Raw genomic sequence first — 15,690 nt, 5'->3', positions numbered from 1 at the left:
CCACGGGCCCTGCTCTGTGCCTGATAGGGGGGAGCTCCCCAACCCCCTGATTGGCCCTGCTCTGTGTGTGACAGGGGGCGGTGCCCCAACCCCCCAATCGGCCCTACCCTGAGCGTGACTGAGGGTGGCATTGCAACCTCCCGATCCGCCCTGCTCTGTGCATGACGGGGCGGCGCCCCAACTCCCCAATCGGCCCTGCTCTGAGCCTGACCAGGGGCTGCACTTAGGGATTGGGCCTGCCCTCTGCCACCCGGGAGCAGGCCTAAGCCAGCAGGTCGTTATCTCCCGAGGGGTCCCAGACTGCGAGAGGGCACAGGCCGGGCTGAGGGACCCCCCTCCCCCCGCCCCCCGAGTGCACAAATTTTTGTGCACCGGGCCTCTAGTAATAATAATAATACTAATAAATACAAGTAGAGAAATAGATCTTTGACCCTGGAAGAGTATAGCTCAATTAGTGGAAGCAGTAGTGTGCAGGAATTCTAGAGAGTAGCCATCTAACTTAAAAAGTAATCAGGCATTGAAATTGAAATATAATGAAATGTGTTTTTGCTAATATAAATAAAATGGTAACTTCATAAATAGATATCATCCCTGAAATTAACTCATGAGCAGAAAATGTCAATCATCAATTTGTTACAACTTCTGTGTATAACAATTGAAAGGTTATCTATTGTAGGTTATATTTGTTACAGAAACATGAAAATGTGAGCATACATGTTCCTTAGAACTGACTAGGTTTTTTGTCAATATGAGGTGATTTGTGGAATATTAAGGTTTAGTTAACATTTATAAAACTTGCCCTCACGACATTAAATTACATAAGTATATTATAGCCAAGTTTTCACTAAGAAAATTCTTTTGTTGCAGATAGTTACAACATAGTAATTTTGAAATGAAAAAAATCTTAAATGCAGATAGAATATCTTAGAGGGAGGATAATCATAGGAGTAATAGCAGGTTTCACACAATACTATAGGCATATCCCATGTGCAGACATAATGAAATGTGTGGTTAGTGGGTGAGTTATTAAATTAATAATATTGATAATTTTCATGGTTTCTGTATCTATTTAGGGTTGTCCATATTTGAAACTAAGGATTTCTGTTTTGTTTTGAGGTTTAAAATTTTTCTTTTCTGTTAAAATGCAAATACACTTAGGAACTTTTAGCTTTATCAGTTTTTTAAACTAGAATGAATGTGTGCATTAGCAAGCTGGGCTTTAGGTGTTCAATGTGTGTATCTGTATGGGGAGAGGCTTTTGGGAGAAAAGGATTGCCATAGAAAAAAACAGCTGTTGTATAGGGGAAACTTATAGAAAGAGAGGGACTAAGAATACCAAAGGCTAAATCATCTTCCCTCCCTTTCACAATATCGCCCTAAGTTATTATTTGAATAGTAATTTCTTAAAAGTTGAGCATGTGTATTTTAGAGAACATAATGTATATTTTTTTCCCCCCTAAACAGCTAAACTTGAAAAAGGTTTCTTGTATCTGGGGGGCGTCTGAAATAAAGTAGAAAGAGAGGGACTAAGAATACCAAAGGCTAAATCATCTTCCCTCCCTTTCACAATATCGCCCTAAGTTATTATTTGAATAGTAATTTCTTAAAAGTTGAGCATGTGTATTTTAGAGAACATAATGTATATTTTTTTCCCCCCTAGACAGCTAAACTTGAAAAAGGTTCTTGTATCTGGGGGGCGTCTGGAATATAAGGTTGATCCTGAACATTTGAAAGAAAATGAGGGTGAAAAAATTTGTATTCTTGCAATGGATGGAGCTGGAAGGGTGAGTATATATTTATGCAAAAGTGTAGTAATCTTAATGTCAGTTGATAGCTGTGGAGGACCTGATAATATGTAAACGTATTTCCACGATAGTGATGACTTCTATTGACTTTGTTTCTCAATTTGTTTTGACATTCAGTACTAATTAGTATGGAGCTGGTATTTTAAAGAAATAAGATGACGTTTAATATTGCAAAGTACTGCTTTGTTAAACTGTAGTTTAAAATATCATTTACTGTGCTTAAAATGGAAATAAGTAAGGGATTTTGATGGGTTTTATATGTACACAGTATTGATAAATATCAATACTGTGTAAATGAATTACATAGATATGAACTATGTTATGTAACTACTCTTTAAAAAAAGTAAAGCAGGCAATATTAAAAATTTGATGCATAATTGAAATTTTTTTCCACAGATTCAGTTTTAAATAAATGTATACATAATATATATATGCAGATATTATAACTATCGTATATAAAAGATAATGCATTTCTAGATCACTATATAAACAATCTTATTTCTTTTCATTGAAGTAAATACTATAGAGTTTTAATTTTAGTTCCCTTTGTAAACATACCAGTATATTTCTTTAATAAAACTGTTAATTAAAAAATATATATTATACATTAGTACACTGAAAAAATTTTATACTGACTAGAAAAACACAGATTGCTTTCGGCTTTTTGCTATAAAACAAATCATACAATTAGAATGTTTTTCTGATGTGTATAAAGTGCTGTGAATTTTGACATTTTAGAATTTGAAGAATTAAAATCATAAGGCTTCACCTACAGGTACACTACAGGCATAAACCTATTGTAGTTGATCATTTTAATAGAGGGAACTACTCTAACTTGTAGATGGAAGGGAGCAGAGGCATGGGATTGCATAAAATCTTGAGTATAAAAAACTTACTTTGACTTTGGGGTGTGTTTCATTTATATTAATATGACTTATACCTCTGGATATTTACTTGCTTAAAATTAGTCTTACATTAAAAACCAAACTGTGAAGGAATCAATATAGTCTTTTTGTGTGTGCATAACTTTTGAGTAATTTTGGTAGATACCATTTTGTGCTTTATTTTCTTAGTTATGAGAGGATTGAACTTTTAAAATCAGCACTGTTAAAATATTTCAAATGAAATCTTATTTGAAATGCTAATCTATGAAGCAGATAAAAGGGTAGCTGTTCTGGATAAAGCTGTGTTGGGAAGCCCAGCATCCCATCTCTTTATTTTCAATATCCTTGAGCAGCAGTCCTTAAGCCATTTCTCATGAATACTATGGTTTGCAGAACCACTAGGAAGCCATTAAACCAAGCATGTCAAACTCTATGATGATTATTTCTGTCTCTAAAGTTTTGTGTTCGTAATATAATTTAGTTATACTTTTGTTTTCTTTAGAATCAAGTTTGGATTTTCACAGGATGCTTTTCATTCTTCTTGTAAACAGATAGTACTACAGCAAGTTTGATACCTAAGTTTTACCTATAAGATTTTTGTGTTTCTTTAGTATTATAGCAGTTCTGTATGCCCAAAACAAGCAATACTGAAAATTAATTAAGAGGAATGTCTTTGAAGGATATTTAATACTTACTGTTTGCTTGATGTACTTTTTCTGAAAGACATTTCTTAAAAACCATCTTGACCTTTTTTTTTTTTTTTAAATCATATATGAGCGTTGAGCGTTTATTCCAGTATTGCCGGCAGTATGGGAGAGCCGCAGGTCATCCACAAAAATCTGCTCTGCAGACCCCCATAAGCCAGCTGCTTATATAGGATAGGACAAAGATCACGTGGGAAAGTAGGGGGCTGGAGTGGGAATCCACTGTTGGGCAACAAGGTTGTTAATCTTTCCATGATAATAGGCAGTTCTTGAATGAGAATGGTTCCAAGGTTGACTCCCAGGTCCTAGGTTGACTCCCAGGTCCTGGGAGGCGTACAACTCCCAGCCAGGTCAGAATGTCTTTAGTTTAACCAACACAAGGCAATCATGGTTAACAGCATGATTAATATTTCCTCTAATCATAGCTAGTCCCCAATATTCTATTTTTGCTCCTAACATTTCTCCACTGCTATTTCTATCATTTCATATCTGTGAGATTAGTATTAGATGAAAAAGTCTCATCCTGCTGGACTGCATTTGCTTTTGCCTTGAAAGCAGGTCCCAGGGATGGAATACACCAAATGCAGGATCTTGGATATATTTTCTATTTACTGAGAATTGTCAGAAAGATTAAAACAGTACATTCCTTTAAATTTCTCACAACCATTATTATGCTGCAACAGCAAATAATCTATTGATGCCTGATTTTCTAGAACTGCCTCCCTGACCTGGCTCAGCTCTTGATTTATCCCATATATAGCCCTGGAGGTAACATTCAGGGTTTTTACTATGCTACAAGCCAGCTGGGTCACTTCCTACATTAAGGGAGCCTACCATTACCAGCATAACAAAAATGATCAAAGCAATATATGCAGCAGGGCTCCACAGGTGGAGATCATCATTGCAGTCCGGTGCCACGGCCTTGAGAAAGTCTCTTTTGGTTCAGACCCTGTGATGTTTCTGAGACATAAAGACAGTCATTCGTACTAAGGAACAGGGCCCTCCGGTGCTGTTGGTAGGGAGTTAACCCAGATATCAGAAACCAACCAGCCAGTAGCTTAGTATGTCCATTACTATAAGGGAAGGTGAAATTATCAGAACAATTCATATTGTAGTTATTAGATACTGAAAGACAATAACTAGGACACTTAGTAACAGTCAGACATTTGCTACAGGGAACTACTGCAGTAACCTTGCATCCTTTTCCCAGACAGTGGGTCTCAACATATAAAGGTCCCTGTGTATGACTTCCAAAATGAATGGAATAGTTCTGTATATTATCAGTATGTGTCCCAACTACTCAGCAAAATGTAAAGGTCAGATCTACACAGATTCCTCCACTACCAGCTTCAGAGCAATTGGAGTGGTGAGAAGCACCCCTCAGGGTCTAGTCCAGCCGTGGGCAAACTACGGCCCGCGGGCCGGATCCGGCCCGTTTGAAATGAATAAAACTAAAAAAAAAAAAAAGACCGTACCCTTTTATGTAATGATGTTTACTTTGAATTTATATTAGTTCACACAAACACTCCATCCATGCTTTTGTTCCGGCCCTCCGGTCCAGTTTAAGAACCCATTGTGGCCCTCGAGTCAAAAAGTTTTCCCACCCCTGTTCTAGTCCATTTCTCCCCTAGTTGGCCATTGTCCTTGCTCTGCTCAGGTCTAACTGCCTACCACATTCCCAGGGACCTTGGCTCTGAATACTTTCAGAGAAAAGGGACACAGGATCTCTTGTGTAACTGCTTCGTGCTGAGTAGGGACGAAGTTTTCCCTTCAGAGCCAAGAGATCCTTACTCTCTGTCAGAGGGACGATGAGGCCTGGGCACAGAAGGAGGTGGCAATGGTGCCTAGAGGTGGTATTCCCAGAGTCTGAGTAGGGCTTGTAACCTGAAAAGACTGCCATGAACCATGTGACCAAGCAAGGTACCAGGCTTTCTCCAAGGTGCTCTTATTGGCTTCATTCCTTAAAGCTTTCTGGTGACATCCAGAGTCTGGGCATGTCTCTATCAGACATGACATTCCAGTCAAAGTCTTGGTTAGTATAGCCACAATTGGAAACAGGTATTACTGAATTCATGCAAAGAAACATATTGCCACTTATTAAAAGTTCTGCAGAAGGAACATTGAAACATATTATTCGGAACTTTATTTTAGAAACATTACCTCTTGATTTCAGTTTTTGGTTGATCACATGCTATAGTGCTTTATATTCCAACTAGAGGCCCGGTGCACGAATTTGTACATGGGTGGGGTCCAGCTGGCCTGCCCTGATTGAGGGGACATGGGAGGTTGGCCGGCCGGCCCCAACCCCGATTGGGGTGGGGGGGCGGCTTGCCCTGACAGGGGCCGATAGGGCCAGGCCAGTAGGGGGGAGGGGCCTTGGGCGGTTGGCCAGCCAGCCCTGCCCCCTGGTTGAACTCCCAGTCGAGGGGATAATTTGCATATTAGCCTTTTATTATATAGGATGTAATTTGGTTTATTTTAGGTGTTTTGCTGGAGATCAGTCAGCAGTTCTCTGAAGCAGTGTCGGTGGGCTTATCCACGCCAAGTCTTCATTTCTGATATTGCTTTAAATAGGAATGAAATTTTATTTGTCACCCAGGATGGAGAAGGATTTAGAGGGAAATGGTTTGATGAAAAAAGAAAGAGTTCTGAAAAGAAAGGTCAGTTCATATATGTGAATGGCACATAAAGGTTCTTTTCAGGTAACCTTTAATTTCATAAGATTTACCCTTATCTCTCTTTTGATTTTGGTTTGTGTATGTGCAGGTAAGCAGAAGGAATTTGATTTACTTAAATTGGAGTTTTCAACTTTTTATCTATCTCAGCATACCCTGAGGTCATGGTACATTCTCATCAGTAACAGTGGCTCACTATTACTAATTGCTAGACTTACTTTAGGGTTAGGGAAGTGTAAAGTTAAAAAATAAACAAGCAAACAAAAAACAACTCCCCAGATGGTTGTGAACCATCTTCCAAGCTCCCTTTTCTGTCTTTCTCCCCAAAATGAGAATTTAGTAACTTATGCTTTTTGGGTTTTTTTACATACTTACTAGTGTGTGTGTGTGTGTGTGTGTATATATGTACTAGAGGCCCAGTGCATGGGATTTGTGCACTGGTGGGGGGCGTGGCCTGCTGGGATCAGCCCGCTGTGGGAGCACCGCTCATCCCCGTCAGCTGAGCAGCGCTCCCATTGTGGGAGCGCACTGACCACCAGGGGCAGCTCCTGCATTGAGTGTCTGCCCCCTGGTGGTCAGTGCACATCATAGTGACTGGTTGACCGGGTGTTCTGGTCGTTCTGCTGTTCAGTTGCTGGACTTTTATTATATAGGATAAAATTAAAGTTTCAAAAGGTATGTTACATGACTTAGAGAAAAATCATAGGAAAAATAAAGTTTTTATGTTCATTGAGAATTTTAAAAAGTACATCTTTTTTAAACAATTGCTGAATAATTAAAAAAATTTTTTTCATTTTTTGATTAATATAAAGGATAGTTTTAAGCTGCCACCAGTGGAAGTAGAAATTTTTCATTATACAGTTCATTCTTTTTTTTTTTAAATATATTTTTATTGATTTCAGAGAGGAAGGGAGAGGGAGAACGAGATAGAAACATCAATGAGAGAGACACATTGATTGGCTGCCTCCTGCACGCTCACCACTGGGGATTGAGCTCGCAACCCAAGCTGTGCCCTGACCGGATATCAAACCTGGGACCTCTTGGTCCATGGGCTGATGCTGAATTCACTAAGCCATTCCAGCAGGGCTCTGTAGTTCATTCTTAATTACCTGACTACTATAAATTTATAATCTTGTTGATTAATTGCATTGTTTTTTTAACTTAGGTTAGTGACTTTTTCTTTCATCCATAATTAATAATCAGTTGATTTTTTTTTTCTCCCAGAAAAACTAGAATTTATTTACCTCTTCATATCTCATTGCTCCCACCCTAGTCCAAGTCACATGGACTACTGCAAAAATAATTTTCTTATTTCCACTCTTGTTTTCTTTTATCTATTCTCAAGTGATTACTAGAGTGAGCTTTTAAGATCAGATCCTAATATGCCTGTGTTTAAAAACTCTTTAATGGTTTGCTCATTACCAACACATGGCCTGTTAGGCACCTGCCCTGACTTTTGGAATTTCTTCCTTTTACCTCTCCAGTCACGCTGACCTTCAGGGTTTCAGTCTTGTCCAGTTGTGATTAGTCCCAGGGCCTTTCCTAATTTTTTACATCTCAGCTTCATTTATACTTCATCAAAAATACTTTTTACTGATTCCTCAATCTAAACTGAGTTACCCAGTTTCACTTATAATATTCCCTTTGTATTTTCATCATGCAGCTTACTTTTACTTGTTTTTATGTATTTATCTTTGCGATTACTTTTTAAATACTTGTCTCCTATTAGACTATAAAATGGCAAGGACCATGTCTGTTCTATATCCTTAGCATTCAGCATATTTTCTGGCACATAGACATTGTCTGTAGAATGAACAAATCAGTTATTGTATGCTAAAAATGTATAAATTACATTTGTAATTATATAAATATATTTTTCAAAATTACAAAGCCACAAAAGAATGATTTTTGGATAATTATTTGTTTTCATTTCCTTATAAATTAGTAAATTCTGTTGACATTTAAGGTACATTTACTATATGCCAGATATAGGGCCAGGTTTTAATAATACTAAAATATATAAATGGGCCCTTGTTTTGAGACACTCATAAATTTGTAGGGGCATAGTCATGTTTATAAATATTTGCAGTCATGGAGACAAATACTGATACTTATTTGAGAATGTAGAAATTGGAATAACTGTGTGTTGGGGGAATATTAGTAAACCCCTGAGACTGAAATAGAGTGAATTTGAGAGAGTAACCAGAATTCAGGTTTGACTTATAAATGTTGAAGTCCTTAAAATTGTGTCTTACTTACAACATATTTAGTGGTCTAAAACTGAACTCAAACACCCACATCTACTTTTCAGTGTTTCAATTTAAGTAAATCGTTATTTTGACACCCCATATTCCCTTACCCTCTGCATCCAATTGTCACCAAGTTTTGTCACTTTTGTCTCAGTATTTCTGAAATCTTAATACTTTTCTACAGTTTCATCTCTACAACCTCTATAACATTTATTTTTTCAGGACTAATCTCTTTGTCTTTGGTTCCATATACTTTAAATATACTTCATACTGTAGGCAGAATCATTTTTTTAATGCAAATTTCATACTTTTATAGCCTTGATATGACTTGTAATGATGTTATCATTGTTTAATGTTTGTCTTTTCTGCTAGAAGTGTATCCAAGATGGTAGGGACATGCCTTGTTCACTACTGTATCACTATGGATAGACTGATGATCACTGCATTACTAGTATAGTAGCATAGTGTAATCACTCTGATATTTGCTGAATAAGTGGAAGAAAGGGGGAGGAGGGAAGAAAGGAACAAATGAGCAATCAATTATGAAGATGCCAAGTTTATATATTTGTAATGCAAACAGGAATTTTAAAATCCTGTTTAACACTAGATTTGCTTTTTAGAAAGATAGCTTTGGTTGCAAGTGGAGGATTTTTGTCGAAAGGGAGAAATTCATGGATAATTGAGAATTGACCCACCAAAATTTCATGTATAACACAACCAATATATAGGGTGCAAATTGTGTTAAAGAGAAAGAGGATGTAATTTTTCAAATGGACTTAATACATATGAAAGATATTTCTGTATTCTAATTGTTTTTCTGTTTTGTTCCTAAATCATTTTAATAAAACCTTAATTAATTGGAATTTTTCTCTTTTTAGCAGAGATTTTATCAAACCTTCATAATTCCTCATCAGATGTGTCTTGTGTCTCTGATACAAATAGTGTATATGAAAGAATTCGACTTGAGAAACTTACATTTGCCCACAGAGCTGTTAGCGTCAGCACAGATCCAAGTGGATGCAACTTTGCAATCCTGCAGTCAGATCCTAAAACAAGGTATACTTGTATATATTACATTTCATTTTAGAAGGAACAGTCACTGGAGTTTTTTGTTTGTTTGTTTTCCATAGCTCCTAGACCAAATTTAATTGAAGAGCTGTTGCCATGTCTTGTAGAGACTTTAGACATAGAATCATGCTACCAGGATAACTCACAGGTAGAATTTGTTATACTGGTAATGATGAAATGTTCCTTTTAGTTTGAAAACTGATATTTATTGAAAATATTGAAGATGTATACATATATGTTTATGTATATACTAGAGGACCAGTGCACGGATTCGTGCACTGGTGGGGTTCCTCAGCCTGGCTTGCGGGGATCGGGCCGAAACTGGCTCTCTAACATCCCCCGAGGGGTCCTGGATTGTGAGAGGGTGCAGGCCAGGCTGAGGGACCCCAGCGGTACACGATCAGGGCTGGAGAGGGACCGCAGGAGGGCTCTAGGGCATGTCCGGCCTGTCCCAGTCGGCTGGACCCCAGCAGCGAGCTAACCTACTGGTCGCAGTGTCTACCCCTGGTGGTCAGTGTGCGTCATAGTGACTGGTAGAACCAACAGTCGGACACTTAGCATATTAGGCTTTTATTATATAGATAGGCACACAAATTTATTTATATCTTTAGTACTTTGTGATGTACTCTAAGGTCCCAGATCCTGAAAAATATAAATATTTGTTATGTAGTTTGCAACAATTTCTGACCCTTGAATATGATGAGAATTGATAATAGAAGTAGTGTAGAGTCACCTATAGGATAGTGTGAATCTCTGTACAAATCTTCTAAGTCACATTAGTAGAGAGATGACAGATTAAGGTAAATATGAAGTATTGAAAAGGAAAGAAGTCCTAGAAGGAGTGTGACCATCCTGTTTTGCCCATGCCTGTTCTGTATTTAGCACTGAAAGTTTCATCTCCTAGGAGACCCCTCTGTCTCAGGCAAACCAAGAGGGTTGGTCCCCCAGACCTGGAAGGATAAAATGTAGATTGGGTAGGTGTGATAGCATTCTTAAAGTACTAAAAGACTCAGGGTTACAGACCAATTGTGTGTGTTTATTTTTACTTTATTGAGTTTCTGACCTATTCTAGGATCTGGGACCCAAAGTATTTACTCAATTCTTTATATATTTTTCTTTACTTGTAAAATAAATGGACATAAAGGAGGAAGAGGTTGAGAACTGTATCCTTTTGTGAATATTTCTAGTTATATTTATCATTTAAAAATTTTCTGTGAAATAGTCATTTGAAATTTATATTTTAGTGTTTCTTTGTAGAAAGAGAAAACACTGCTTTCAAAGGAAAACTTAATTCTTATTATTTTAGTTTAGGAGAAAAAGGAATAGAAAAAATTTAAAGGTTGATACAATATCTAAGACTGTGCAATATTCTTATATTTTAGGAAATGCCAAATGTAAATTTTTCTAAGGTTAGCAAATAAAAAAGAAATTGCACTTTAAATGGAGAATTGGCTAGGGATGTTTCATTTTTATTTTTTATTTTTATTTTTTTATTGATTCCAGAGAGAGGAAGGGAGAGGGAGAGAGAGATAGAAGCATCAATGATGAGAGAGAATATTGATCTACTGCCTCCTAGACGCCCCCTACTGGGGATTGAGCTGGCAACCCGGGTATGTGTCCTGACCAGGAATCAAACTGTGACCTCCTGGTTCATGCTCAAGCACGGAGCCACACCAGCCGGGTTAGGGATGCTTTTTAAAAGTTTTTTCTTGAAAGTAAAAATGATTTTTTGTTTCATTTCTAGCCTTTATGAAATTCCAGCTGTGTCTTCATCATCCTTTCTTGAAGAGTTGGGCAAACTCTTGAGGGAAGCAAATGAAATGGACAGCATCCATGATGTGACATTTCAAGTTGGCAACAGAATCTTCCCTGCTCATAAATATATTTTGGCAATGCGTTCTGACTTTTTTCAGAAATTGTTCCTTTCAGATGGTACTTCTTTAGACTTTACAGATGTTTACCGGAAAGACGAAGATTCTGTAGGATGCCCTCTCTTTGTGGTAGAGAAGGTCCATCCTGACTTGTTTGAATACCTTTTACAATTTATATACACAGATACTTGTGACTTTTTAACTCATGGCTTCAAACCAAGAATTATCTTAAACAAAAAACCAGAAGAATATCAGGGTACTCTGAATCCTCATTTGAATAAAATGAATTCCCATGAAGATAATCAGAAGTCAGCATTTGAAGTTTATAAAAGTAATCAAGCACATACAATTAGTGAAAAACAGAGAAGCAAACTCAAATCTTCCAAAAAAGTAAAAAGTGTTGGGGAAGATGATCCTGTAAGAATGTTGCAAAATGTTGCAAAGAAATTTGGTTTCAGTAATTTGTGTAGTAGGTATGGCTCCTCCTTAATATCTATTCTTGTATTTTATGTCCTCCTTTTAAAAATTATCTTTTCCTTTGCTGTTCTTCTATTCCTCCCTCCCCACTCCCTGTTTTGTGGGCAGGTACGTGTTTGTTTGTTTGTTTGTTTGTTTGTTTTCTTCATTTTCTGCTAAAGCTACCTTTATGGGATTCCCTGGAATAAAACGTTCACATATGGGAAGACTTACTGGGTTTGAACTCTCTATGGTGTTTGTATAATAGAGATCTAGAATGGCAGGCAGTGTGGTTGCTGGAAAGAGTACTCTCTTTGGAGTTACAAAGACCTCTGTATGTCTCTTAGCTTTACTATAACTAGCTGGGTCAGATTTCTTAGTTTCTTTGAATTTTAGTTTCTCAGTATACAAAATGGGAGGAATAATACTGACTTCATATTGTTCGTGTAGTTTTGTCATATAACATGTAAAGAGGCTAACAGTATTTGTCATACTACAAACCAGACTTTTTGGAATTCTCTATTTTTTAAGGTATTTATATTGCCTATGGCAATGTAACCTTAGTTGTGGTGTGGGAGCTGGGGAGGAGTGCATATTTTCTATTTAAAAACAATGAAGGGCTTTATACCATACCTTCGATTTTTTTAAAAATTATTATTTTTTGGTCAGTAGTGATATTTTAATACATTTTGAATTCTAAGTAAAATTTAAAGAGAATGTATGATTATTTCTTTACCACAGAGTGGGAGTTCTTTGAGATATTTTTGTAGGTGATACAAATTATATAATCATGTTCAGATTTGATTTGTTGGATTTTTGTTGCTTGTTTGTTTTGGTAAGGGAATATAAACACTGTTAATTTTTATCTATTCTTGTTGATAGATTAGATGGAGTCAGATTTGAAAATGAAAAAATTAACGTTATTGCCAAGAAAACTGGTAACAAACCAAAGCTAAATCAGAAAAAATGGTAAGTTAGGAAATAAAAGTAAACTTTTTATGTCTAGATTTTGGGACCTAAGTGTGGAAATAGAACTCTTCTTACATATGAAGCAAAATGTATAGGAAGATACACTTTTACCTTTACTAGTATTCTTCATTTTTGGAAATAATGGAGAATTGTTGAAGTAAATAGATAAAATACTGTTTAATAGACATTGGTACAATTCATTTTTCTGATTACTTTCTAATTAAGAAAGGAATTTTTAATTATTTTTTTCTTGCCTACATTTTGTGTTTTTTGGATCAATAGGAAATGATGTTAACTCCAAAACCAAACTGATTATGCCTCTTCATCATTATGATGATTCCTTTGTAAATCTTTTCAGTGATGAATATACTATACTGTTAGTATATTATTAAATATTTTGTTTTTAGGTATTTACTCTTTATAGGTGAAGTTTTTAGAGAAAGAGAAACTGGAGATATCTGGATTATGCTTAGAATAGAATGGGTTGTACAAATAAGTGAATTAAAGACCTTTGACTGTGCTGTCACTTCCCATTATATTATTGGCCAGTAATTAAATAAGAAAAGTGAGAGTAAAGATTTTTGAATATTTATCTGAATTCAGTTTCCTTTTTAAATATTTTTATTGTAAGGCCCTTATTGTCTTCCTTAAAATGGAAGGAGATGAAGTACTTCATTGTATACCCTCATGTTGTTTATTCTCTGCTGCCTTTAATGAAAAAGTCAAAAGCCAAGCCAAATTCTATAAAGAATTTTCTTATTTGCTAAACAAGTAAAGAAATTGCTCTTGGTTTAATTAAACGTTTTTCTTGCAGTTCATTTGTGTATGATGTGACCATGAAATCAGTGGATGGAAAGGAATTTCCTTGTCATAAATGTGTTCTTTGTGCTAGACTTGGTAGGTACACTTTTTCTTAGTTGCTGATTTATTTGTTCAGTATTGTTTCACTATTCTTATTGATTTTTTTTTCTTTCAGATTATTTTCATAGTATGCTGAGTAGCTCATGGATCGAGGTAAGATTTAAGTAGAAACCAATGAGGCTGGTTAACAAACCTTCTTTAGATTTTGAGGAGGTTATATACTAAAGAGAGTAAAAATGGGAACCTGATATTTTAACTCAGTTTTTCTTTTGTACTAAACTTTATGCATAAGCCTGCTGGAAAATAGCAATACTTAGAAATGAAAATTAGTGCAGAAAAGCTACTTAAATCAAAAATTCCCCATTATTTGGAAATTTAGAATGCAGTGTGTTTTTTATCTAAATTTTTCTTGATCCTTTTTCATGCCTATTTCAAGGCAATTTAAAATTAAAACTATCTTATTTTAGCTTTGTGTTTTATAAATGTTATATTCTTTTGCATTTGATGCAATTCCTCTTCAAAATTTTTGTACCAATCTCAATCAGTATATAGTTGTATTTTGTAGTTTAAATTGTTTTGTTTTATTTTATTTTTATTTAGGCTTCCAGTTGTGCAGCTCTGGAAATGCCAATACAGTCTGACATACTGAAAGTTATTTTGGACTACCTCTATACTGATGAAGCTGTGTTGATAAAAGGTATTAATAAGAGTTAGGGTATTTTAAATCTTTAAGATATAATTGAATAATGTTAAAAACATGAATCTTAATTTCTACTCTTAATTGAAATAAGTCTTCAACACAGGCTTAATTTAGAATTAGCAATAGGGATGATTACTAACAGTAAAGACATAGAAAAAGCAAGTTTTCCTTACCTATGTGAAAATGAACTCTGTAAGAATTGTATTTAATGGTTGAGATTGGATTTTAAACTTCAGACACAACTACTTCTGTGACTGAGATGAATTGACAACAGGGAGTATAGTTTTGACCAAGACTAAAAAAATTCTGTCTTGCCTGCTTTTCCCCTTGTTTAAAGTAGATATGTCTTCAAGATGCTGATTTCAATTCCTTAGGCTAAATACCCAAAAGTAGTATTGCTGTATCATTTCTATTTTTAATATTTTGAGGAACCTCCATATTGTTTTCCATAGTGGCTGCACCAATTTAATGCCCAACAGTGCACAAGTGATCCTTCTTTATCCTCATTAGTACTTTCTGTTTTTTGATAGTAGCCATCCTAACAGGTGTAAGGTGACATCTCATTGTGGTTTTGATTTGCATTTCCCTGATGATTATATACTAGTGACATTGAGTACCTTTTCATATACCTCGTTGGCCATTTGTATGTCTTCTTTGTATGTTATCTGTTCAGGTCTTTTGCCCATTTTTTAACTGAGTAACTTATTTGTTACTCTTAAGTTTTAGGAGTTCTTATGTATTTTGCATATTAACCCCTTTTCAGATATGGTTTGCAGATTATTTTCTCCCATTCCAAAGGTTGTCTTTTCATCTTGTTGATTGTTTCCTTTTGCTGTGCAGAAGCCACCCCCCGACACATTTTTTTTTTTTTTTTTTTTTTTTTGCTGTGCAGAAGCTTTTTAGTTTCATGTAATCCCACTTGTTTCTTTTTGCTTTTGTAGTATGTGGTTTTGGTGTCATATCTGAAAATTTTCACCAAGATCAATGTTTAGGGTTGTGTTTTTTTTTCATGTTTTCTTCTAGGATATTTATGGTTTCAGGTCTCACCTTGAAGTCTTTAATCCATTTTGAGTTGATTTTTGTGTATGGGTTCACTTTCATTCTCTTGCATGCAAACATTTAATTTTCCTAACACTCTATTGAAGAGACTGTCCTTTCCCCATTTTGTGTTCTTGACACCTTTGTTGACTGTGAAGGTTTATTTTTGGGCTCTCTAATTCTGTTTCACTGGTCTATGTGTTTGTGTTTATACTAATACATTACCATTTTGATTACTATAGCTTTGTAATAGAGTTTAAAATCAGAAGTGCCATGCCTCCAGTTTTTTTTTTCTTCAAGATTGCTTTGGATATTCAGGGATTTTTTGTGATTCCATATGAATTTTAGGATTGCTTTTTAATTAATTAATATTATTATTTAAATAATTCTTTATTGTTGAAAGTATTACA

At 35.7% G+C, this 15,690-nt stretch overlaps 1 protein-coding gene across 8 annotated transcripts in view; it reads left to right on the top strand.

Moving 5' to 3' along the window:
* IBTK (inhibitor of Bruton agammaglobulinemia tyrosine kinase) overlaps positions 1-15,690 on the top strand; it is a 77,769-nt gene that overhangs the window by 14,467 nt on the left and 47,612 nt on the right. For 3 of the 8 annotated variants that reach the window (XM_014542645.1, XM_005869931.2, XM_014542649.1), the window contains exons 8-15: positions 1,661-1,784; positions 5,876-6,053; positions 9,199-9,373; positions 11,130-11,729; positions 12,595-12,681; positions 13,496-13,578; positions 13,658-13,695; positions 14,143-14,239. In XM_014542645.1, coding sequence (XP_014398131.1) covers positions 1,661-1,784; positions 5,876-6,053; positions 9,199-9,373; positions 11,130-11,729; positions 12,595-12,681; positions 13,496-13,578; positions 13,658-13,695; positions 14,143-14,239 — 1,382 coding nt within the window. Of the gene's footprint in view, positions 1-1,660; positions 1,785-5,875; positions 6,054-9,195; positions 9,374-11,129; positions 11,730-12,594; positions 12,682-13,495; positions 13,579-13,657; positions 13,696-14,142; positions 14,240-15,690 lie in introns of all 8 variants that reach the window. The other 5 variants (XM_014542644.1, XM_005869930.2, XM_014542646.1 and 2 more) reach the window with 3 other exon arrangements.

This window comes from Myotis brandtii, unplaced genomic scaffold (genome assembly GCF_000412655.1).
Source record: "Myotis brandtii unplaced genomic scaffold, ASM41265v1 scaffold31, whole genome shotgun sequence".
In the NCBI taxonomy this organism is placed as follows: domain Eukaryota; kingdom Metazoa; phylum Chordata; class Mammalia; order Chiroptera; family Vespertilionidae; genus Myotis; species Myotis brandtii.
The sequence above is the reverse complement of the archived record's forward strand: the minus strand, read 5'-3'. Positions and strand labels throughout refer to the sequence as shown.